This window comes from Ctenopharyngodon idella, chromosome 9, assembly GCF_019924925.1.
Source record: "Ctenopharyngodon idella isolate HZGC_01 chromosome 9, HZGC01, whole genome shotgun sequence".
In the NCBI taxonomy this organism is placed as follows: domain Eukaryota; kingdom Metazoa; phylum Chordata; class Actinopteri; order Cypriniformes; family Xenocyprididae; genus Ctenopharyngodon; species Ctenopharyngodon idella.
In genome coordinates, this window is record NC_067228.1 from 31,692,023 (window position 1) to 31,718,065 (window position 26,043).

The 26,043-nt window shown below is 38.6% G+C and overlaps 2 protein-coding genes across 21 annotated transcripts in view; both read right to left on the bottom strand.

Moving 5' to 3' along the window:
* The window catches only part of LOC127519130 (serine/threonine-protein kinase MARK1-like), a 70,216-nt gene extending 46,072 nt beyond the window's left edge, over positions 1–24,144 (bottom strand). Inside the window, exons 1-2 of one of the 6 annotated variants that reach the window (XM_051906621.1) lie at positions 3,148–6,537; positions 527–568 (exon numbers count right to left, since the gene is read on the bottom strand). In XM_051906621.1, the coding sequence (XP_051762581.1) occupies positions 527–557 (31 nt within the window). In that variant the 5' untranslated portion in view covers positions 558–568; positions 3,148–6,537. Of the gene's footprint in view, positions 1–526; positions 2,454–3,147; positions 6,538–13,931; positions 14,527–23,877 lie in introns of those variants that run through there. The other 5 variants (XM_051906620.1, XM_051906619.1, XM_051906616.1 and 2 more) reach the window with 5 other exon arrangements.
* LOC127519128 (serine/threonine-protein kinase pim-2-like) overlaps positions 1–25,003 on the bottom strand; it is a 28,175-nt gene extending 3,172 nt beyond the window's left edge. The window contains exons 1-11 of one of the 15 annotated variants that reach the window (XM_051906599.1): positions 24,437–25,003; positions 12,539–12,580; positions 11,983–12,270; positions 11,483–11,824; positions 10,994–11,200; positions 10,806–10,900; positions 10,617–10,667; positions 10,011–10,392; positions 9,742–9,921; positions 9,417–9,556; positions 8,830–9,196 (exon numbers count right to left, since the gene is read on the bottom strand). In XM_051906599.1, the coding sequence (XP_051762559.1) occupies positions 9,423–9,556; positions 9,742–9,921; positions 10,011–10,392; positions 10,617–10,667; positions 10,806–10,900; positions 10,994–11,200; positions 11,483–11,824; positions 11,983–12,270; positions 12,539–12,569 (1,710 nt within the window). In that variant the 5' untranslated portion in view covers positions 12,570–12,580; positions 24,437–25,003 and the 3' untranslated portion in view covers positions 8,830–9,196; positions 9,417–9,422. Of the gene's footprint in view, positions 1–8,824; positions 9,197–9,416; positions 9,557–9,741; positions 9,922–10,010; positions 10,393–10,616; positions 10,668–10,805; positions 10,901–10,993; positions 11,201–11,482; positions 11,825–11,982; positions 12,271–12,538; positions 12,687–13,747; positions 13,924–18,633; positions 19,146–19,365; positions 19,506–19,690; positions 19,871–19,959; positions 20,342–20,565; positions 20,617–20,754; positions 20,850–20,942; positions 21,150–21,431; positions 22,220–22,486; positions 23,655–23,693; positions 23,870–24,436 lie in introns of those variants that run through there. The other 14 variants (XM_051906602.1, XM_051906601.1, XM_051906603.1 and 11 more) reach the window with 14 other exon arrangements.
* Positions 25,004–26,043: the final 1,040 nt, after the last annotated feature.

The following is a 26,043-nucleotide window of genomic DNA, read 5'->3' on the forward strand; positions in this document are numbered from 1 at the left end:
TTTTAAATGGAGTGGACGGACGTCCATCATCTGGGCTCTGCTGGCTGCCGCTCTGCCACTTCCTCCTCCAGTGATCCTGACCTGTGGACACAAAAACAGAAAACTCTGACGGCAGAGGTGTTAAATATCCAGATATCTCCTGGCTCAGTGTCTGGGTCGGGTCTGGCAGCAGATCCTGATCGTGGTCACCAGAACCGGGTCTCCAAAGCTCCTGACCAGCCGTCTGACAGGAAGCAGCTCTCCTGGATCTGGAGCTGCCTGAGGCTGGAATATTTCAGACATCACACAGTTAGTCATGTTTTAATAATAATCAATAATCAATATCAGTCAATAACAAATTGGTACTATAGTTACTCAAATTGAAAAGTTTACTTCATATGCGAGGAATCAAATACTTGTGATCATTATGAAAATTGGGGGATCAAATGGGTTCCCTCGCACAAGTTTCTTCACATTCATTTTGTAAATCATTGTACAACATCATACCATAACACACCATAAACAAATGAAAAACTAAAGCACTCACCTCCTCTTTCACCCCCGTGAGCCATCGACATCCTCTTCCAAACTGCAATAAAAACAATAACTTACAAAATACAATATATATAAAAAAAGAATGAAATATATCTCTCCTAAGAAATAATCCTCCAAAAAAAAAAAAAAAAAGAAGAAAGAAAAAGCTAAAAAAAAGAAAGAAAGAAAGAAAGAAAGAACCGAAACTACAAACTCCTTCTAAAAACAAAAGAACAATAAAACTGTCCTCAGAAATAATATGAAGTCTTTCAAAATAAATAAAACTATGTAAAAGAAATATCCTCCGCTCTCCTTCTAGAATAAAAGTCTCCTCTCAGCTTCAAAATCTCAAGAAATGCTCTGCAAAAGTCTCTGAATTCGCTTCGTCTCTCAACCAACAGATAGCGATCTGGTTCGAGTGTGTATATATGCAGACAGAATTCATAACACGCGTCGCTATAGCAACTAAAATTTGAATCGTTCATATGCACGCACAACTGAAGTCACGTGTGTGAGCGAATATCGAATCTAAACACATTTATTGAATACTTGCTAACTTAATTTTGACGTTATATTTAATACATATGAGATTTATTCTTTCTAAACAGTTATTATTATTCTTATTATTATAATCCGTGGAATTATTCGTGTCCAAAACCGTCATTATTCATAATTGAATAAAAGGCACTTATAATCTAATGGATCCCAGAGTCGTTGCTTTTGTCCAAAATGCGTGCAAAAAGGCACAAGGGATGATAAATCGGACATCATCGTATTATAAAATCCAAATTTGCACTTTTCCGCATATATAACCATCAAGGCCAATCAGCTTTCAGTATCACTATTGCGTCATTAGTGGTAGAGTGGCGAAGAAATCCAAAGGAGTGGAGGATGACGGTCGTCATGTATTTTGCAATGATCATAAGCACTATCTTTCTTAAACAACGTTTAACAAATTATTTAATTTATTAACAGATGTGTTATGTGTTATCTGCTTCATGTGCCGATTCGGACTGAAATACTGAACTTTGTCAATAAAAAGAATATTCAAAATGACGTGATTGACTTCACTTTTCCAATACACAGCAAACCACACTATAAATAAAATAAAACTCAACACAGTTCCAAGTTACTTATTCAAACAAACAGTTCTTTATTTGCCCTAATATTGTAAAAAAAAAATAAATAAATAAATAAAATAAAGAAATAAATAAAAATCTCTCTCCAAACACTTCATTCACGATAGAGGCGTTATGTTTGACTGACAGTTTGAAGAGCCAATGGATTTACGAGGTTTAGTCACGAGATCTTTTTAGTACTTTTTTTATTGGTTAAATATTTCAAAACCCAGAGTAAAGGGTGACCTAATGATTTATGAAAAAAAAAAAAACATTACGAGAAACGAGGTTTCTGCAGGACAGCAACGATATGAATTAATGTTTAGAATCTTTTAACTATAACTATACATAATAAATGTTTGTACTTATCTTTGCATGTCTTCTGCAATATTACTCTGAGACGAAGGGGCTTCTGGTTAAACACGGGGATGATCTCATCATAATAAACGGTCTCTGCTTTATGGGATTTGCGCGGTTTCATGCAGCAGTACATATCTAAAAATATATATGTATCCAAATGAGGCATTTAAAGCATCGACTGATTGATATTTGCTTCATAGTTTTCAAATTCAACTCCACATTCCACAAACGCGCAAATCTTAGTATTACATCCAGGCGGGAATAACAGAAACTTTTTTTTTATTTTTTATTGAACATCAAGAACAAAAAAAAAAAAAATTAAAACCTACAATGGCATTAACAAAAATAGTTAAATGAGTATCAAGCAAGGCACATGTCAGTTAGCCTAAATAAATATTAATAAAAGAAAATTACATATATTTAATAATAATAATAAAATAAAATAAGATGGAGTCTCTTCATTCCTCTTCTAAGAGATCAAGTTCTCTTACTATTCCAGCAAATTTCTGGGTCTTTTTCATTTTCATACATTCCAATTGTTGTTTGTCCGATAAATTATACAGTTACAGCCACAGGTGAATGTGATGATATTTATTAACTGAGCTCGTGTCACACATATGACACATCACATATGAACATAGCTCTGGCGCATTCTTAGTACATACGCCCCAGGGGGTGGGAGGACGTTCTTAAAGGACTCAACACATGTTTGAGGTGCAGCACATTAGAATACACAAATCACATTGTATTTCTGAACAGATCATTTATCACAATGATCTACATCCCCTTCCTTTAGCTGAAACCTCCTATCAAAGGGAAGAAAACATATTAAACACTGAACAGTACAGGCATGATGCAGACTTGATCAACAACCAAAAATATGAATGACTTCCATTATAAAATTGTATCCATTGCAGTGAATAAATGAACGATAACAGATACAAATCTCACGATGTTCTCTGTATGCATGAAGAAAACACATCAACAAAGAATGACACTGGCAGTATAGAAATAGCCATAATAAACACAATTAAACAGGCACTCAAAATAATAACCAAAGTGTCACTAAATATACCATTACTAGAACTCACTGTTCGTATCTTGGATTAGGCTTGCAGATGCGACCTGAACGTGTTCTGTAAGGTGCATTACTGACCTTAGTAGGAGACTGTGCAATGTGCTTTGGCAGGTCAGTAGGAGTGGATTCTGGTTGTGGAAGGTGTTGGGGGAGCAAAGTCCTGTGTATGTGTAGTGGTGTTCTGAGAGTCAATGTCCTCGGGTTGAGCCGTGATGGAGGGGGCTCTGCAACAGGAAGGATGTGGCGTCGGTTCCTCCTGTATGTTCTCCCATTGCACTTGATAGTGTATGACCAAGGCTCCTTATTCACCTCCTTTACTGTGCCAAGGTGGTCGTATCCTTTTGGGGTTTGCATTCTGACAACTTGTCCCTCTGCCAATGGTTGCAGTGGACAACCTGAGGCATCGTAGTACCGCTTTTGGGTCATCCTCTTATGACGGAGCTGTGCGGTGACTTGCTGGGCATGTTTGGGGGCTGTGATTGTGAGGTCAATCTCATACCAACCCGAGTATGAATCCACAAGCACCAGGTAGTTTTGGCCACGCCACTCAAACATATCTGTTGCCACGGTAGACCAAGGCAAGTCTGGAACAGGGTATGGCTTTAATGGTTCTTTCGGTTGATGCGGCTTTGTGCTGTTACAGACTGAGCACGTTAGGAGTTCTGCTGTGATATCAGCCATCATCGTTGGCCAGAAAATTATACCTCTAGCTCTGTGCTTGGTAGCATCCAGACCAGGATGACCTCTGTGGACTATACAGATGTATTCTCTCTGTAATGAGCGAGGAATGACTGTTTTGTGGCCTTTCATCACTATTCCATCTTCCACAGCAAGCTCATCTCTGTAAGGAAAGTATGGACGCACAGCAGGGCACAAGCTATGTTCTTTAGTTGGCGAACCTCGTTGAATCACAATGCTGAGATCCTGTAGCACCTCATCCTCTGCCGTATGCTTTCTGAGTTCCTCCAGTCGGGCAGTCGAGATGTAATTGACAGACATGACCTCACATGTGTCATTTTCAATGTCTGGAGATCGAGATAGGGTGTCTGCGAGATACATGTGGTTACCCTTCTTGTACACCAGAGTGATGTCGTAGCACTGTAACCTGAGCAACATTATTTGTAGTCTTGCAGGGGCTGTGTGGATGGGTTTCTTTAGAATGGTCACCAGGGGCTGGTGGTCCGTTTCAACGAGTGTGGGTTTTCCGTACACATAGTCTCTGAACTTAGTACAGGCAAACAGCTAGCAGCTCCTTTTCTATCTGAGCATACCGCGTCTCTGTGTCTGTGAGTGTGCGAGACGCATACGCAACTGGTCTGCCCTCCTGCATGCAAGCAGCACCAAGCCCGAAACATGAGGCATCACAGGTTAGTGTAACCGGCTTCTTTACATCATAGTATGCTAAGACAGTTGGGGTGGACAAACATGACTTGAGGGTTTCAAATGCGTTTTGGTGTTGCTGATACCAGCACCATGCAGTCTCTTTGTGTGTCAGCTATCTGAGGGGTGCGGCAATGTCGCTCAAGTTTGGTATAAATTTCCCCAGATAATTTACCAATCCAAGGAAGCGCTGTAGTGCAGGGACATCCTTGGGGGCTGGCATCTCAGAGATTGCTTTTGTCTTGGAAGGATCAGCTTTCAGGCCTGAATGTGCTGAATGTGGTCATCATGGAGGACTTGCGGTCTAAGCGAATCTGCCAGAAAGAGTTCTTCGCGTCCAGCACTGAAAATACAGTTGCTCCCAACATCTGGGACGCCACTTCCTCTATGCTGCGCATTGGGTAATGTGGTCTTTTTAAGGAAGTGTTGAAATCTTTTGGGTTGATACACAGCCTGATTTCTTGTCTGTCCTTTTTATGTGTAACCACCATGGACGAGACCCAATCTGTCGGCTCTGAGATCGTCGTTATGATGCCAAGGCTCTCCATGCGGTCCAGCTCTCCTTTGACACGGCTTTGCATTGCCAGAGGAATGCGATGAGCAGGGCGAACTACAGGCTGTATGCTGGGGTCCACTGTCATAGAATATGTTATCGGGAGTTCTCCAAGTTCATCTGTGAACAAGTCTTTGTACTCAGTGGGAATGTCTTCAGTGCTGCCCTCCATACTGACATGATGCACATCTGGGCTGATTGTAACGATCCCCATGTCGAGGCATGCACGAAATCCTAGCAGCGGTTGGACATCTTGATTTACCAAGAAGAATGGAAGTAAATGATTTTGCCCATTAAGGCCACACTGCAATGTGACTAAGCCTTTTGTTTCAATTTTACTTCCACCATAAGCTACAAGGTTAGGTGTCTTTGATTGCTTCACTGGCCGTTCGTTGTTGGCAATTTGTTCAAAAGTCATTTGTGACATTACATTACATTTTGCCCCGGTGTCAACTTTCACTTCAATTGAAGTTTTGTTTATGTGTAAAGTGACAAATCCCTCCTCCAACCCTGGCATGTGAGGGTTAACAGTGTTGACAAACTTGTCAAATTCGATGCCATCAACATAAAAAGTGTCATCATGGTCAAGGGGTTTGTCTATTTCGAATTCATGTACCGCTTTCCTGTGACTGAATTTCTTCTGACTAAACTGACTGCGTGCTTTGCAACATTTCTTGTAATGATTCATTTTCTTGCAGTTATGACACTTCTCTGAAAGCTGGGCATTTCTTTCTTTGCTGCATGATTGCTTCCACAGTTTCTACAATTGGTTATGGTTAGTGAATTGTATTGTTCCGTTCTTTGTTTATGTCTTGTGTGTTGGCGCCTCCTGCTGGAAACTGGCTGTATTGAATCCACATTAGTGGTAGTCTGAGGTATAGCCAACGTTATTTTCCTCTGTCATTTCATGTACGCAACAAATTGAGATGGCTTTAGTTGGAGTTAGATCGCGGTCTCTCAACAGTACTTTCCTTAAGCTTTCACTGTTGATGCCACATGCTATCCTATCACAGATCAGCTCGTCAGTCAGTTCTCCAAATTGTCAACTTTTAGCTTTAATTCTGAGATCAGTGATGAATGCCTCAATAGTCTCACCTTGTTTTTGGTTTCTAGAGTGAATCTTGTGCCTCTCCATTGTTTTATTTTGTTGAGGGTTGCATATTTCACGAAATTTTCTCTTCAGGCACTCTGGATCTTCTCTCGATTCAGCGGGAGTCAAGATCGCGCCATTCTCGCCCGGTGCACGCTCCTCCGCTGCATAGACAAATGAACGCTCTCGATCTACGGCTTCCGGCCCTGCGAGATTGAGGAGGATATACGCCCTTGTCTTGGCAGGCTTATCGTAGTGCGCGGCGGCGATGAAAATGTCATACTCTTGCTCGAAGATTCGCCAACTGTCGGCGACATTTCAATCAAAAGTGAGCGGGTCTGGTCTTCGAAAGCAATCCGCCAGTCACTCACTGCGCGGTCTCCAGAAAATTTTCGCGAACGGTTCAAATCATCTACAAAACTGATTAACTCACAGGCGAAAAGTCCGTGCCGTCTTCTGACAACATGTTGTTTGTCCGATAAATTATACAGTTACAGCCACAGGTGAATGTGATGATATTTATTAACTGAGCTCGTGTCACACATATGACACATCACATATGAACATAGCTCTCGCGCATTCTTAGTACATACGCCCCAGGGGGTGGGAGGACGTTCTTAAAGGACCCAACACATGTTTGAGGTGCCGCACATTAGAATACACAAATCACATTGTATTTCTGAACAGATCATTCATCACAATGATCTAAACCAATCATGGAAAGTAATTACAAATAAAGTCTCCTTTGAATACAGAAAAATAAGGTTTCGTCTTCATACATTTGCATTTATGAATGAAAAATTTTCCCAGAATCAACATTACATTAATAAAAAAATCTTTTTTTTTTTCTTTTTTTTTAACCATCCAACAGCATTCCAAACATAATATGTTTCCTAGCAAAATTGGGCAGTGAATGAATCTTTGTCTCCAACCAATAAGACATATTTTCCCAGAAAATATTTGAAAACACACAAGAAAAAAAAAAGATGATCAGTTGTCTCTATATCAACTCGACAGAAAATACAGGTATTTTCTTCAAAATTAAACCATTGTCTTAAAAATTCTCAAGCTGTGATCCTCGGAGAGTCTTTGGCCACTCAAACTCTCCTCCTTACTGTGCATTAGGACGATTCAGACACGCGTCCTCTTCCAGGCAGATTTCAAACATCTTTAGTTGATTGGAACTTCTTAATTATTGCCCTGATAGTGGAAATGGGGATTTTCAATGCTTCAGCTATTTTCTTACAGCCACTTTCTATTTTGTGAAGCTCAACAATCTTTTGCTGCACAGCAGAACTATATTCTTTGGTTTTTCTCATTGTGATGAATGATTATGGGAATTTGGCCTTTGTGTTTCCTCATGTTTATACTCCTGTGGAACAGGAAGTCATGGCTGGACAATTTCATGTTCATGATCACCCTGGTGTGCCAAAAAAATGTAAATATGCATGCAAATATACTTCAGAGATATTTTACTCATAAAAAATTCTAGGGGTGCCAGTAATTGAGGCCAACGTGTTTTGGAGAAAAACATTTATTTCATGATGTGATTTTCCCCCCTACTTTCAATTCTTTTCCTTCAATGAAAGGTTAGATTTTTGCTAATTGTATGAATTAAAGATCAAAAGGATAAACAATGCAGATTTATTTTTACAGTTATCTTTGATCATATTTACCAAGGGTGCCAATAATGCTGAGCACCACTGTATGTGTAAGTATAATGTATCAAATGCAAAGTATTTAATATCTGTCACAAAAAAAAATCTAATACAAAATATAATTATGCATTCATGGTATGTACAATATACTTAATAATAATATAAGAATAAATCCAATGGTCATTTACTATAATATGAACAGAAACTGTCCATTCAGACCACTGAAAGATACACATCCGTAAACATTATAATAGTACATGTCTAGCTTGTCTTTAATTGAAGGAATCATCTTGCCAGATCCTCTGTATTGTGAAATCTGGTTTTGTGTCGGTCACAAAGTCACATGACTGACTGTAGAGCAGTCACTGCAAGCTGGCCTTGAACCTGCCAGTAGTACCTGTGGGTCTCTTTGAGTTTGGCTTGTCCTCTTTGAATTTTCGTAAATGAAACCTGATCAATGATATTTTGGATATTTTATATTATTCTAGATATATTATTGTCACATTGAATTAAGTTCAGTGTGACAATAATAGATGGATTTTTTTCTAGATGATAGAATTTCTGTCATGACAACTTTCAGTGTTTTTGTCATGGTAATGGATATGACAATGTTGATATGTTTGGTCTTGGTGGAATAGATCTGCTGCTGGAAAGCGAGTTCAGGACTTGCTACTGCCAATACATAAACCGACATTCTGCTGCTGTACAGTATTGCATTCATGAATTACCCATGGCAGATCTATACAGGTGGAGCTGGGGAAGGTGGGAGGTTTCTGAAAGCGCGCTGCAACTACAGCAAATGCTATCAAAGTACTTGAAGGTTGGGCAAGCGAGCTCATTGGCTACTGATACAGCAGGAACCAATCAGCTGTGCCCTAAAGAGAATGATGTGATTGCAAGCAGACTGAGTTTAGGACCTATCAGCCTGTGCCATCTAGAGTTTCATGACAGAACTTTGTGTTTTTGGGTAACTATTCCTATAAGCTTCAAGATTGACCTAAATCTTTCTAATACATGAATAGTGGATAGTGCACCAAATTATTATTATTGTCCATTTATAGTCTCATTTATTGTAGGATTATGTTTTGTTATGACAGGCTCTACAATGCACTGAAGCTTGCAACCATGTAGTATTTATGCAACTAAAAACATTTATTCAAAGGGGTCATATAGAGATTTTATATACATATATACATATACAGTCACAGACAGATTGGTCATAAATAAAGATGACTCGTCTTGACATTTTAGAACGAAGCACATGTGTCTGTAATGACTTGACGATTCTCTCCAGTCTTGTCGTCTCTCGTGTTCTTCTCAGACGTGGACAGGCTCTGAGTCTCTGGTGCGGCGGCTCTGAGTTCCTGTCAGGCTGGGGTTGGACTTCAGGCTTCAGTCAAATCTCGAGTTCAAGCCCTCCACCGACGACAGCAAGTCTGTTGTTTCCTATCCAATACAAAGATTAAATGAACGAGTCAACTCATGAATGATTCAGAACTGATTTACAACAGAACTGAATTCTGTTTGCATCACTGATTCTGTTATTTTCCTGTTTATTAATGTGAAGAACATTACAGTGAAGACAAATTTGAAAATCTCACTAGAAACAATCCAGAATTGAAGGCAAATGATAATAATCTACTCTGTCTGTTACACTTCCTCACACCTGTAATCACTGATGGAGTGAATCTCCTGAACTTCTCCAATCTACATCATTTCTAATCCATCTATGTTGTAACATCTGCTCTAACGTCGGCCGTTTAGTTGGATCCCGGGTTAGGCACTGGCTAATCAGATCTCTGCATTCTGTACACATTTTAATAAGGAGAGAGCTGGTTAGTCATGACCATGTGACTTGGCATCTATGAAAACAGCACCTAAAACATGATTAATGTAATGTAAAATGTTCCATACTTCACCTTTAACTGTTTCTGTGCAGAGCCTTTGCTTTATGTGTGTGTTTATCAATGTTTTCAATATTATTCACTCACCTTTGGATAAGCTGGAGTTCTGAAATGTAACTTTGGCTTGTGCGATTTCCGCTCTGTCCTGAAAAGGAGAACATGCGTTCACCATCTCATACAGCAGCACTCCTAGAGACCAGACATTCGCTGGGACGGCGTGAAATCGAGGGTCTGTCAAGACTTCAGGTGGGCAGTAATCCAGTATTCCTGTAAGCAGGACATTTGCACATTGTTGAGCTTTTTTTAAAGCATCAAATAATCAGTAAGCTCACTACATTCACTCCCAAAACGCTCACCACGGTATATGTTCCTCTCGTAGCCGTCGCTGCTCAACAGCTGACCGCAGCCAAAGTCTATCAGCTTGAGCTCTAACGTGTTTTTCTTCAACAGGAAGTTCTGCGCATGAACGTCATTATGAAAAACACCATGCTCAACGCAGTGTTGTACTGCCAGCACAGCCTGTCGCATGATGACCCGCGCTGTTGTTTCGTCCAGTTGAGGATGACGAACGATGAAGTCCAGCAAGCTCTCGCAGGGTTCAGGGAACTCCATGACCAGAGTGAATTTTCGAGGATGTTCAAACCACTCGTATAGTTGTATGATGTAGGGGCTTATGGGTTCTCGCCTCATCATCAGCAGCAGCGCCACTTCTGTAACGAGAGGTTCGGGATGCCCAGGCTAGAGAAAAGTAGTAGACAGAAGGTTAGCTGGGTAAAAATCTGAAGAAAACAAATTATTTTTAAATATACTTTTCTTTGATCTTTTCAGAGTCTTTTTGGTCATTTGGTGTTTCTAGGCTTATTTGTCTGTTACATTTACACCTAATGCTTCCTACAGGTGTATTAACTACAGTAATCTGCACTTAAACAACTAAATACACATTCAGGTTTTGGCCAACTTACAATATCAAGGTAACGATTGTTGTCAGTCTTGCGCATCCGCTTGATGGCAACCTGAAAAAAACAATTCAATAACAGGAAAATTATTCAAGCAGCTGACCTTGATCCAAGGGTTAAACCATCTGTTAAATGTTTTAAATATGTTTTGATGCACGCAAGAGCAACATGTTTGTACAGTTCGGTAAGATTTACCTTTTTGGAGTCAAATCTGCGTGTTCCCTCGTACACCCTGCCAAATCCTCCAGATCCAATCATCTCTCCCACGTTATAGAGAGACTCAAAGGACTCTGAAAACAAACAGAAAAATATGAGCTTGATAGATCCTTTGTTTCGTTTTAAAAATATCAGTGCTGTTGGAGAAATAATGACTGTCGATTTACCGTTATTTGTCTTGACGGCGGAGTGATCTGGAGCAGGTGACGGCTCAGGATCAGGCTCTGGCTCCAGATCTGCTGGAGGGACAAAAGGCTCCACAACATCCACAGCACTACTGTGGAAACAGCAGCCGAAAGGACTCTTCAAAGCCTTCCAAAGCCTCTGGAAGACAGAACCAAATCCTTTCCTCTTCCGACATTCTGTAGGTTCTTCTGAAATGTAGAAAAACAATTGAAAACAACTATTAGAAACATCTCTGACATCAAATTAAACAATGATATAATGACATAACTTAAATTTTACTGTTAAATTCTTCTATCTGTGATGTTATAAATCCAAAGTAATGGAAAAATGTCCAATTTCAGCTAAATATTGCTGAGTAACAGTAAATGTGACCAGACATTAACATGTAAAAACTTGAGCCAGTTTAACACATGAAATATCAGAATCTCTATCTGTACACTTTACACCGCCCAGCCTTATTTCACTCTCACCTGTTGAGCTCTTGTTCACAGGAGAAGCCTCCTCCACGGCACCCTGAGCAGTTCGGCCATTTGAAGTCTCTGACGGCCCGACAGGAACTTGACCCGGCAGCGGAGGGCACATCCACTCTTCGAGGCTGTCGGACCTGGACAAACACCGGTTGCCCTGTTGGTTTGGGCGATCTGATCCATCACCACTCCACCTCCATATGACGCTGTACGAGCCTCTGCTGCTGAGGCTCATCAACTCTCTGCATGACCGCCTCTCTACATTGTCCTCAGAGAGGGACAGAGATGATGTGGACATGATGCCCGGTGAAGAATCTGTCTGAGTGGATCTGGAGTGGCCGGAGGCTGGAATATTTCAAACATCAAAAACTGTTTTTTAATAATATCAGTAATCAGTGTCAGTGGTCACATCAAATTGTTAATTTTTTTTTTTTTCTTCAACTTTCAAAGATAAATCGTTTATTAACTGAGCCATAACTCCTTTAACAAAAGCCTGTTCTGACCTCTGTGAGAGCGTTTAACAAGTCTTTTAAATGGAGTGGACGGACGTCCATCATCTGGGCTCTGCTGGCTGCCGCTCTGCCACTTCCTCCTCCAGTGATCCTGACCTGTGGACACAAAAACAGAAAAGTCTGACGGCAGAGGTGTTAAATATCCAGATATCTCCTGGCTCAGTGTCTGGGTCGGGTCTGGCAGCGGATCCTGATCGTGGTCACCAGAACCGGGTCTCCAAAGCTCCTGACCAGCCGTCTGACAGGAAGCAGCTCTCCTGGATCTGGAGCTGCCTGAGGCTGGAATATTTCAGACATCACATAGTTAGTCATGTTTTAATAATAATCAATAATCAATATCAGGTCAATAACAAATTGGTACTATAGCTACTCAAATTGAAAAGTTTACTTCATATGCAAGGGATCAAATACTTGTGATCACTTAGCTGGGAAAATTGGGGGATCAAATGGGTTCCCTCGCACAAGTTTCTTCACATTAATTTAGTAAATCATTGTACAACATCATACCATAACACACCATAAACAAATGAAAAACTAAAGCACTCACCTCCTCTTTCACCCCCGTGAGCCATCGACATCCTCTTCCAAACTGCAATAAAAACAATAACTTACAAAATACAATATATATAAAAAAAGAATGAAATACAACTCTCCTCAGAAATAATCCTCCAAAAAAAAAAAAGAAGAAGAAGAAGAAAGAAAGAAAAAGCTAAAAAAAAAGAAAGAAAGAACCGAAACTACAAACTCCTTCTAAAATAAAAAAGAACAATAAAACTGTCCTCAGAAATAATATGAAGTCTTTCAAAATAAATAAAACTATGTGAAAGAAATATCCTCCGCTCTCCTTCTAGAATAAAAGTCTCCTCTCAGCTTCAAAATCTCAAGAAATGCTCTGCAAAAGTCTCTGAATTCGCTTCGTCTCTCAACCAACAGATAGCGATCTGGTTCGAGTGTGTATATATGCAGACAGAATTCATAACACGCGTCGCTATAGAAACTAAAATTTGAATCACTCATGCGCGCACACCTGAAGTCACGTGTGTGAGCAGAGCGCGTGAGCGCACATCGAATCTAAACACATTTATTGAATAGTTACAAACTTCATTTTGACGTTTTCTTTAATACATATGAGACTTATTCTTTCTAAACTGTAGAAGCGTTGGAATAATGTATGGTAATAAAACAAAATCATAAATCGAAATAAAATGAACTTTATGTCAATAAAATAAAACTTCAAAATTACGTGATTGACTTCATTTAAACGACAGATAATTTATTGCCCAGCTATGTTCATTACATTATTAATTCCTAAATTTCAGTTAAATCAAATAACAGAATCCCAATAAAAGAAATACATCTGAATTAAACGTCTATATTTTTAATTGAAGCAGGGCGAGGCCAGAAACGTTCAAACGGCCTTCATAAAACAGGGTGGGGAAATCATATAGGCCTAAACGTATCGAATATAAAAACTGCATGCCAAATTATATAAAAAAACAACAACAATAATACAAATAAATAACATAAAAAAAAAACAGCACAGTTTTAAGTTCACAGTTAGAAAACAGCAAATAACCTGAATGAATTAATGAATTTATATATGGTCAGGCACTTGTACGTGTCAATATATTATTAAAATTTTAGCAAAATCAAGCTCAAATGGAGTTATGAGGTTTTTGACCATTTTCGGAGAATGTCGGAGATTCGTCATTAACAGCCGCATCTGAGGCAGTGCATCACGTGTTCATCAACTTACAGCTTATGAAGATTACTGTAGATATGCGGACACTCAGTTTCTTCTGACATTTGGCCAAAATCTCACGTTATTAAAGACTAAGCTGCTACGCACAGGCTATTTAAGACTCTTCTCCGCTCCTCAAACACATAAACATTAGTTTTTATATAGAGAGATTCTTGAGTAAAGAAAACGCTGTACTTACTCAAACAAACAGTTCATTTACCATAATACTGTAAACAAGCAGAGATCTCTCTTCAAACACTTCATTCACGATAGAGGCGTGTGGAGTTGATGTTTGACTGACAGTTTGAAGAGCCAATGGAGTTACGAGGTTTAGTCACGAGATCTTTTTAATACTTTTTTTATTGGTTAAATATTTTAAAACACAGAGACGTAAAGGGTGACCAATAGTAATGATTTCTGAATCTATAACTATACACTATAAATGTTTGTACTTATCTTTGCATGTCTTCTGCAATATTACTCTGAGACGAAGGGGCTTCTGGTTAAACACGGGGATGATCTCATCATAATAAACGCGTTATGGGAATTGCGCGGTTTCATTGCTTGATTTCTTGCAGCGGTACATACAGTTGCAAAAAAACGCATGTTATTTTTTATTTAGTACTGTCCTGAGTAAGATATTTTACACAAAAGATGTTTACATATAATCCACAAGACAAAAAAATAAATAAATAAATAAAAATAGCTGTATTTATTAAAATGACCCAGTTCAAAAGTTTGTGAACCATTGATTCTTAATACTGTGTGTGGTTACCTGGATGATCTACGACTGTTTTTTTGTTGTGTGATGGTTGTTCATGAGTCCCTTGTTTGTACTGATCAATTAAACTGAGCTCTGTTCTTCAGAAAAATCCTCCAGGTCCTGCAGATTCTTCAGTTTTCCAGCATGTTTTGCATATTTCAACCCTTTACAGCAGTGACTGAATGATTTTGAGATCCGTCTTTTCACACTGAGGACAACTGAGGGACTCAAACACAACTTTTAAAAAAGGTTCAAACATTCACTGATGCTCCAGAAAAAAGCATGATACATTAATAGATGGAGGGTGAAAACATTTGGAATTTGAAGATCAAGGTAAATTGTATTTAATTTGTCTTCCGGGAAACATGCAAGTATTTTCTGTTGCTTTCGAAGGGCAGTACTAAATGGAGAAAAAAAAAAAAAATTATATTCCAGCGAAATAAGAAAAATTTGGACCTCTTCATCCTGTTCAAAAGTTTTCACCCCCCGACTCTTAATGCATCGTGTTTCCTTCTGAAGCATCAGTGAATGTTTGAACCTTTTTTAATAGTTGTGTTTGAGTCCCTCAGTTGTCCTCAGTGTGAAAAGATGGATCTCAAAATCATTCAGTCACTGCTGTAAAGGGTTCAAATATGCAAAAGATGCTGGAAAACTGAAGAATTTTTGGGACCTGGAGATTTTTTCTGAAGAACAGAGCTCAGTTTAACTGCTCAGAACAAACAAGGGACTCATGAACAACCATCACACAACAAAAAAAACAGTCGTAGATCATCCAGGTAACCACACACAGTATTAAGAATCAATGGTTCACAAACTTTTTAAATGGGTCATTTTAATAAATACAGCAATTTTTTTGTCTTATGGATTATATGTAAACATCTTTTATGTAAAATATCTTACTCAGGACAGTACTAAATAAAAAATAACATGCATTTTGTATGATCTCTCTTATCTTGTTACAATTTTGCACATTTTCACAGATTCTGCAAGTGGTTCACATACTTTTTCTGGCAACTGTATCTATCTATCTATCTATCTATCTATATATATATATATATATACAAATTAGGCGATTAAAGTGACTGATATTTGCTTCATGATTTTCAAATTCAACTCCACATTCCACAAACGCGCGAATCTTACCATTACATCCAGGGCGGGAATAACAGAAACTGACGAATCAAACTTGGGTGGGCCCAGGCCAGTGAAATGAAGGGGTGTCAATTACAATAAAATGTGAATTCATTAAATGATTGTACTCAATTAGCTTACGGACTATGAATAAGTAAGGCTTTGAAAATTAATAATTCCAAAAAACATGAATTTGAGGGTGAAATATGTAGTTTCGGCGAGACTAGCGTCACCTAGCCGGATATATGCATATTATAGGTATGTTCAGTTACAATGAGGAGAAATGATATTTTTTAAATTACTATAGTTTCTTGGACCTGCTTGAACCTGGAGATGAGGTCATGGCAGACGAGGGTTCACCATCAATGATACGCTCTCCAGTGTTGGTGCTGGACTGATCATTCCACAGGCCATCGCACGCCTCAGAGTTCTGCTGGAAAGGGTCATTCGAAGGGTCGAGGAAAACCACCTTTGGGATTCTGTTGTGCCACTCACATTAATCAAATCTGGCATAATTGCTGTTTTATGGTTAATTATCAGGGACCAATGTTTCTTGAGCAGTGAATGTACATAGACTACAGTACCGGTCAAAAGTCTGGAGACATATTTGTAATGTTTTTGAAAGAAGTCTCTTATGCTCATCTAACCTGCATTTATTTGATCAAAAATACAGAAAAAAAAAAACAGTGATATTGTGAAATATTAATACAATTTAAATGAATGGTTTTCTATTTGAATATACTTCCAAATATAATTTATTTCTGATGCAAATCTGAATTTTCATCAGCCATTACTCCGGTCTTCAGTGTCACATGATCCTTCAGAAATCATACATATTTATATATAATCTCTACAGATCCTTCAGATTTCCAGCTCCATGTAGGTGCTTCTTCTCTTCAGTTTACTCCACTCATTTTCTATAGGGTTCAGGTCAGGGGACTGGGACGACCATGGCAGAAGCTTCATTCTGTGCTCAGTGACACATTTTTGTGTTGGTTTTGATATTTGTTTTGGATCACTGTCCTGATGGATGATCCAACCACGGCCCATTATTGGATTTGTAGCAGAAGCGGTCAGGTTTTGATTTTTTTATCTGTTGGTATTTGATAGAATCCATGATACCATGTATCTGAACAAGATGTCCAGGACCTCCAGCAGAAAAACAGGCCCCCAACATTAAAGATCCAGCAGTATATTTAACCGTGGGCATGGGGTACTTTTTATCCATGTGTGCACCAAACCCATCTGGTGGGTTTGCTGCCAAAAAGCTCTAGTTTTAGTTTCATCTGACCATAGAAGCCGGTCCCGTTTAAAGTTCCAGTCTTGTCTGACAACTGAATATGCTGGAGATTGTTTCTGGATGAGAGCAGAGGATTTTTCTTGAAACCCTCCTAAACAACTTTTGGGGATGTAGGTGCTGTTTGATCATTTTTTTTTTAGGCTTTCTGAGACTCAAGACTCAACTAATCTCTGCAATTCTCAAGCTGTGATCCTCGGAGAGTCTTTGGCCACTCAAACTCTCCTCCTTACTGTGCATTAGGACGATTCAGACACGTGTCCTCTTCCAGGCAGATTTCAAACATCTTTAGTTGATTGGAACTTCTTAATTATTGCCCTGATAGTGGAAATGGGGATTTTCAATGCTTCAGCTATTTTCTTACAGCCACTTTCTATTTTGTGAAGCTCAACAATCTTTTGCTGCACAGCAGAACTATATTCTTTGGTTTTTCTCATTGTGATGAATGATTACAGGAATTTGGCCTTTGTGTTTCCTCATGTTTATACTCCTGTGGAACAGGAAGTCATGGCTGGACAATTTCATGTTCATGATCACCCTGGTGTGCCAAAAAAATGTAAATATGCATGGGAATATACTTCAGAGATATTTTACTCATAAAAAATTCTAGGGGTGCCAATAATTGAGGCCAACGTGTTTTGGAGAAAAACATTTATTTCATGATGTGATTTTCCCCCTACTTTCAATTCTTTTCCTTCAATGAAAGGTTAGATTTTTGCTAATTGTATGAATTAAAGATCAAAAGGATAAACAATGCAGATTTATTTTTACAGTTATCTTTGATCATATTTACCAAGGGTGCCAATAATGCTGAGCACCACTGTATGTGTAAGTATAATGTATCAAATGCAAAGTATTTAATATCTGTCACAAAAAAAAATCTAATACAAAATATAATTATGCATTCATGGTATGTACAATATACTTAATAATAATATAAGAATAAATCCAATGGTCATTTCCTATAATATGAACAGAAACTGTCCATTCAGACCACTGAAAGATACACATCCATGTAAACATTATAATAGTACATGTCTAGCTTGTCTTTAATTGAAGGAATCATCTTGCCAGATCCTCTGTATTGTGAAATCTGGTTTTGTGTCGGTCACAAAGTCACATGACTGACTGTAGAGCAGTCACTGCAAGCTGGCCTTGAACCTGCCAGTAGTACCTGTGGGTCTCTTTGAGTTTGGCTTGTCCTCTTTGAATTTTCGTAAATGAAACCTGATCAATGATATTTTGGATATTTTATATTATTCTAGATATATTATTGTCACATTGAATTAAGTTCAGTGTGACAATAAGAGATGGATTTTTTGTAGATGATAGAATTTCTGTCATGACAACTTTCAGTGTTTTTGTCATGGTAATGGATATGACAATGTTGATATGTTTGGTCTTGGTGGAATAGATCTGCTGCTGGAAAGCGAGTTCAGGACTTGCTACTGCCAATACATAAACAGACATTCTGCTGCTGTACAGTATTGCATTCATGAATTACCCATGGCAGATCTATACAGGTGGAGCTGGGGAAGGTGGGAGGTTTCTGAAAGCGCGCTGCAACTACAGCAAATGCTATCAAAGTACTTGAAGGTTGGGCAAGCGAGCTCATTGGCTACTGATACAGCAGGAACCAATCAGCTGTGCCCTAAAGAGAATGATGTGATTGCAAGCAGACTGAGTTTAGGACCTATCAGCCTGTGCCATCTAGAGTTTCATGACAGAACTTTGCGTTTTTGGGTAACTATTCCTATAAGCTTCAAGATTGACCTAAATCTTTCTAATACATGAATAGTGGATAGTGCACCAAATTATTATTATTGTCCATTTATAGTCTCATTTATTGTAGGATTATGTTTTGTTATGACAGGCTCTACAATGCACTGAAGCTTGCAACCATGTAGTATTTATGCAACTAAAAACATTTATTCAAAGGGGTCATATAGAGATTTTATATACATATATACATATACAGTCACAGACAGATTGGTCATAAATAAAGATGACTCGTCTTGACATTTTAGAACGAAGCACATGTGTCTGTAATGACTTGACGATTCTCTCCAGTCTTGTCGTCTCTCGTGTTCTTCTCAGACGTGGACAGGCTCTGAGTCTCTGGTGCGGCGGCTCTGAGTTCCTGTCAGGCTGGGGTTGGACTTCAGGCTTCAGTCAAATCTCGAGTTCAAGCCCTCCACCGACGACAGCAAGTCTGTTGTTTCCTATCCAATACAAAGATTAAATGAACGAGTCAACTCATGAATGATTCAGAACTGATTTACAACAGAACTGAATTCTGTTGGCATCACTGATTCTGTTATTTTCCTGTTTATTAATGTGAAGAACATTACAGTGAAGACAAATTTGAAAATCTCACTAGAAACAATCCAGAATTGAAGGCAAATGATAATAATCTACTCTGTCTGTTACACTTCCTCACACCTGTAATCACTGATGGAGTGAATCTCCTGAACTTCTCCAATCTACATCATTTCTAATCCATCTATGTTGTAACATCTGCTCTAACGTCGGCCGTTTAGTTGGATCCCGGGTTAGGCACTGGCTAATCAGATCTCTGCATTCTGTACACATTTTAATAAGGAGAGAGCTGGTTAGTCATGACCATGTGACTTGGCATCTATGAAAACAGCACCTAAAACATGATTAATGTAATGTAAAATGTTCCATACTTCACCTTTAACTGTTTCTGTGCAGAGCCTTTGCTTTATGTGTGTGTTTATCAATGTTTTCAATATTATTCACTCACCTTTGGATAAGCTGGAGTTCTGAAATGTAACTTTGGCTTGTGCGATTTCCGCTCTGTCCTGAAAAGGAGAACATGCGTTCACCATCTCATACAGCAGCACTCCTAGAGACCAGACATTCGCTGGGACGGCGTGAAATCGAGGGTCTGTCAAGACTTCAGGTGGGCAGTAATCCAGTATTCCTGTAAGCAGGACATTTGCACATTGTTGAGCTTTTTTTAAAGCATCAAATAATCAGTAAGCTCACTACATTCACTCCCAAAACGCTCACCACGGTATATGTTCCTCTCGTAGCCGTCGCTGCTCAACAGCTGACCGCAGCCAAAGTCTATCAGCTTGAGCTCTAACGTGTTTTTCTTCAACAGGAAGTTCTGCGCATGAACGTCATTATGAAAAACACCATGCTCAACGCAGTGTTGTACTGCCAGCACAGCCTGTCGCATGATGACCCGCGCTGTTGTTTCGTCCAGTTGAGGATGACGAACGATGAAGTCCAGCAAGCTCTCGCAGGGTTCAGGGAACTCCATGACCAGAGTGAATTTTCGAGGATGTTCAAACCACTCGTATAGTTGTATGATGTAGGGGCTTATGGGTTCTCGCCTCATCATCAGCAGCAGCGCCACTTCTGTAACGAGAGGTTCGGGATGCCCAGGCTAGAGAAAAGTAGTAGACAGAAGGTTAGCTGGGTAAAAATCTGAAGAAAACAAATTATTTTTAAATATACTTTTCTTTGATCTTTTCAGAGTCTTTTTGGTCATTTGGTGTTTCTAGGCTTATTTGTCTGTTACATTTACACCTAATGCTTCCTACAGGTGTATTAACTACAGTAATCTGCACTTAAACAACTAAATACACATTCAGGTTTTGGCCAACTTACAATATCAAGGTAACGATTGTTGTCAGTCTTGCGCATCCGCTTGATGGCAACCTGAAAAAAACAATTCAATAACAGGAAAATTATTCAAGCAGCTGACCTTGATCCAAGGGTTAAACCATCTGTTAAATGTTTTAAATATGTTTTGATGCACGCAAGAGCAACATGTTTGTACAGTTCGGTAAGATTTACCTTTTTGGAGTCAAATCTGCGTGTTCCCTCGTACACCCTGCCAAATCCTCCAGATCCAATCATCTCTCCCACGTTATAGAGAGACTCAAAGGACTCTGAAAACAAACAGAAAAATATGAGCTTGATAGATCCTTTGTTTCTTTTTAAAAATATCAGTGCTGTTGGAGAAATAATGACTGTCGATTTACCGTTATTTGTCTTGACGGCGGAGTGATCTGGAGCAGGTGACGGCTCAGGATCAGGCTCTGGCTCCAGATCTGCTGGAGGGACAAAAGGCTCCACAACATCCACAGCACTACTGTGGAAACAGCAGCCGAAAGGACTCTTCAAAGCCTTCCACAGCCTCTGGAAGACAGAACCAAATCCTTTCCTCTTCCGACATTCTGTAGGTTCTTCTGAAATGTAGAAAAACAATTGAAAACAACTATTAGAAACATCTCTGACATCAAATTAAACAATGATATAATGACATAACTTAAATTTTACTGTTAAATTCTTCTATCTGTGATGTTATAAATCCAAAGTAATGGAAAAATGTCCAATTTCAGCTAAATATTGCTGAGTAACAGTAAATGTGACCAGACATTAACATGTAAAAACTTGAGCCAGTTTAACACATGAAATATCAGAATCTCTATCTGTACACTTTACACCGCCCAGCCTTATTTCACTCTCACCTGTTGAGCTCTTGTTCACAGGAGAAGCCTCCTCCACGGCACCCTGAGCAGTTCGGCCATTTGAAGTCTCTGACGGCCCGACAGGAACTTGACCCGGCAGCGGAGGGCACATCCACTCTTCGAGGCTGTCGGACCTGGACAAACACCGGTTGCCCTGTTGGTTTGGGCGATCTGATCCATCACCACTCCACCTCCATATGACGCTGTACGAGCCTCTGCTGCTGAGGCTCATCAACTCTCTGCATGACCGCCTCTCTACATTGTCCTCAGAGAGGGACAGAGATGATGTGGACATGATGCCCGGTGAAGAATCTGTCTGAGTGGATCTGGAGTGGCCGGAGGCTGGAATATTTCAAACATCAAAAACTGTTTTTTAATAATATCAGTAATCAGTGTCAGTGGTCACATCAAATTGTTAATTTTTTTTTTTTTCTTCAACTTTCAAAGATAAATCGTTTATTAACTGAGCCATAACTCCTTTAACAAAAGCCTGTTCTGACCTCTGTGAGAGCGTTTAACAAGTCTTTTAAATGGAGTGGACGGACGTCCATCATCTGGGCTCTGCTGGCTGCCGCTCTGCCACTTCCTCCTCCAGTGATCCTGACCTGTGGACACAAAAACAGAGAAGTCTGACGGCAGAGGTGTTAAATATCCAGATATCTCCTGGCTCAGTGTCTGGGTCGGGTCTGGCAGCGGATCCTGATCGTGGTCACCAGAACCGGGTCTCCAAAGCTCCTGACCAGCCGTCTGACAGGAAGCAGCTCTCCTGGATCTGGAGCTGCCTGAGGCTGGAATATTTCAGACATCACATAGTTAGTCATGTTTTAATAATAATCAATAATCAATATCAGTCAATAACAAATTGGTACTATAGCTACTCAAATTGAAAAGTTTACTTCATATGCAAGGGATCAAATACTTGTGATCACTTAGCTGGGAAAATTGGGGGATCAAATGGGTTCCCTCGCACAAGTTTCTTCACATTAATTTAGTAAATCATTGTACAACATCATACCATAACACACCATAAACAAATGAAAAACTAAAGCACTCACCTCCTCTTTCACCCCCGTGAGCCATCGACATCCTCTTCCAAACTGCAATAAAAACAATAACTTACAAAATACAATATATATAAAAAAAGAATGAAATACAACTCTCCTCAGAAATAATCCTCCAAAAAAAAAAAAGAAGAAGAAGAAAGAAAGAAAAAGCTAAAAAAAAAAGAAAGAAAGAACCGAAACTACAAACTCCTTCTAAAATAAAAAAGAACAATAAAACTGTCCTCAGAAATAATATGAAGTCTTTCAAAATAAATAAAACTATGTGAAAGAAATATCCTCCGCTCTCCTTCTAGAATAAAAGTCTCCTCTCAGCTTCAAAATCTCAAGAAATGCTCTGCAAAAGTCTCTGAATTCGCTTCGCCTCTCAACCAACAGATAGCGATCTGGTTCGAGTGTGTATATATGCAGACAGAATTCATAACACGCGTCGCTATAGAAACTAAAATTTGAATCACTCATGCGCGCACACCTGAAGTCACGTGTGTGAGCAGAGCGCGTGAGCGCACATCGAATCTAAACACATTTATTGAATAGTTACAAACTTCATTTTGACGTTTTCTTTAATACATATGAGACTTATTCTTTCTAAACTGTAGAAGCGTTGGAATAATGTATGGTAATAAAACAAAATCATAAATCAAAATAATATGAACTTTATGTCAATAAAATAAAACTTCAAAATTACGTGATTGACTTCATTTAAACGACAGATAATTTATTGCCCAGCTATGTTCATTACATTATTAATTCCTAAATTTCAGTTAAATCAAATAACAGAATCCCAATAAAAGAAATACATCTGAATTAAACGTCTATACTTTTAATTGAAGCAGGGCGAGGCCAGAAACGTTCAAACGGCCTTCATAAAACAGGGTGGGGAAATCATATAGGCCTAAACGCATCGTATATAAAAACTGCATGCCAAATTATATAAAAAAAACAACAACAATAATACAAATAAATAACATAAAAAAAAACAGCACAGTTTTAAGTTCACAGTTAGAAAACAGCAAATAACCTGAATGAATTAATGAATTTATATATGGTCAGGCACTTGTACGTGTCAATATATTATTAAAATTTTAGCAAAATCAAGCTCAAATGGAGTTATGAGGTTTTTGACCATTTTCGGAGAATGTCGGAGATTCGTCATTAACAGCCGCATCTGAGGCAGTGCATCACGTGTTCATCAACTTACAGCTTATGAAGATTACTGTAGATATGCGGACACTCAGTTTCTTCTGACATTTGGCCAAAATCTCACGTTATTAAAGACTAAGCTGCTACGCACAGGCTATTTAAGACTCTTCTCCGCTCCTCAAACACATAAACATTAGTTTTTATATAGAGAGATTCTTGAGTAAAGAAAACGCTGTACTTACTCAAACAAACAGTTCATTTACCATAATACTGTAAACAAGCAGAGATCTCTCTTCAAACACTTCATTCACGATAGAGGCGTGTGGAGTTGATGTTTGACTGACAGTTTGAAGAGCCAATGGAGTTACGAGGTTTAGTCACGAGATCTTTTTAATACTTTTTTTATTGGTTAAATATTTTAAAACACAGAGACGTAAAGGGTGACCAATAGTAATGATTTCTGAATCTATAACTATACACTATAAATGTTTGTACTTATCTTTGCATGTCTTCTGCAATATTAATCTGAGACGAAGGGGCTTCTGGTTAAACACGGGGATGATCTCATCATAATAAACGCGTTATGGGAATTGCGCGGTTTCATTGTTTGATTTCTTGCAGCGGTACATACAGTTGCAAAAAAACGCATGTTATTTTTTATTTAGTACTGTCCTGAGTAAGATATTTTACATAAAAGATGTTTACATATAATCCATAAGACAAAAAAAATAGCTGTATTTATTAAAATGACCCAGTTCAAAAGTTTGTGAACCATTGATGCTTAATACTGTGTGTGGTTACCTGGATGATCTACGACTGTTTTTTTGTTTTGTGATGGTTGTTCATGAGTCCCTTGTTTGTTCTGAGCAGTTAAACTGAGCTCTGTTCTTCAGAAAAATCCTCCAGGTCCTGCAGATTCTTCAGAAGAGCCAATGGATTTACGAGGTTTAGTCACGAGACCTTTTTAGTACTTTTTTTATTGGTTAAATATTTCAAAACCCAGAGTAAAGTGTGACCTAATGATTTATGAAAAAAAAAAAAAAAAAAAAAAAATGACATTTCGAGAAACGAGGTTTCTGCAGGAAATCTGTTTAGAATCTTTTAACTATAACTATACACTATAAATGTTTGTACTTATCTTTGCATGTCTTCTGCAATATTACTCTGAGACGAAGGGGCTTCTGGTTAAACACGGGGATGATCTCATCATAATAAACGGTCTCTGCTTTATGGGATTTGCGCGGTTTCATGCAGCAGTACATATCTAAAAATATATATCCATCCAAATGAGGCATTTAAAGCATCGACTGATTGATATTTGCTTCATAGTTTTCAAATTCAACTCCACATTCCACAAACGCGCAAATCTTAGTATTACATCCAGGCGGGAATAACAGAAACTGACGAATCAAACTTTTAATTTTGACAAGCGTGTGGGAGAGAGGAAACTAGTGACCATGGAAAACTGCATGTAATCATTATTTTAACTAAATAAATAAAATTATTGTGTTTTGAGATTTTTATTAAAAATATTATTATCGCTTATTCAATTAATTCATGCGTCTTTTTGGAAAATGCCCAGGCCACTGAATTGAAGGGGTGTCAATTGCAATTGCACCTGTAAATTCATTAAATGATTGTACTCAATTAGCTTAAGGGCTATAATGAATAATTAAAGCTTTGAAAATTAATAATTCCACGATTTATAAAAATATGAATTTAAAGGTTAAATATGTAGTTTCTGCGACACTAGTGACACCTAGCGCAGGGCCGGATATGCATGTTATGGGCATGCTCAGTTACAATGAGGAGAAATGATATTTTTTAAATTACTATAGTTTCTTGGACCTGCTTGAACCTGGAGATGAGGTCATGGCAGACGAGGGTTCACCATCAATGATACGCTCTCCAGTGTTGCTGCTGGACTGATCATTCCACAGGCCATCGCACGCCTCAGAGTTCTGCTGGAAAGGGTCATTCGAAGGGTCGAGGAAAACCACCTTTGGGATTCTGTTGTGCCACTCACATTAATCAAATCTGGCATAATTGCTGTTTTATGGTTAATTATCAGGGACCAATGTTTCTAGAGCAGTGAATGTACATAGACTACAGTACCGGTCAAAAGTCTGGAGACATATTTGTAATGTTTTTGAAAGAAAAGTCTCTTATGCTCATCTAACCTGCATTTATTTGATCAAAAATACAGAAAAAACAGTGATATTATGAAATATTATTACAATTTAAAATAATGGTTTTCTATTTTAACTTACTTTCAAATATAATTCATTTCTGTGATGCAAATCTGAATTTTCATCAGCCATTACTCCGGTCTTCAGTGTCACATGATCCTTCAGAAATCATATACATATTTACATATAATAGCAAGTACTATATACTTTATTTTATAA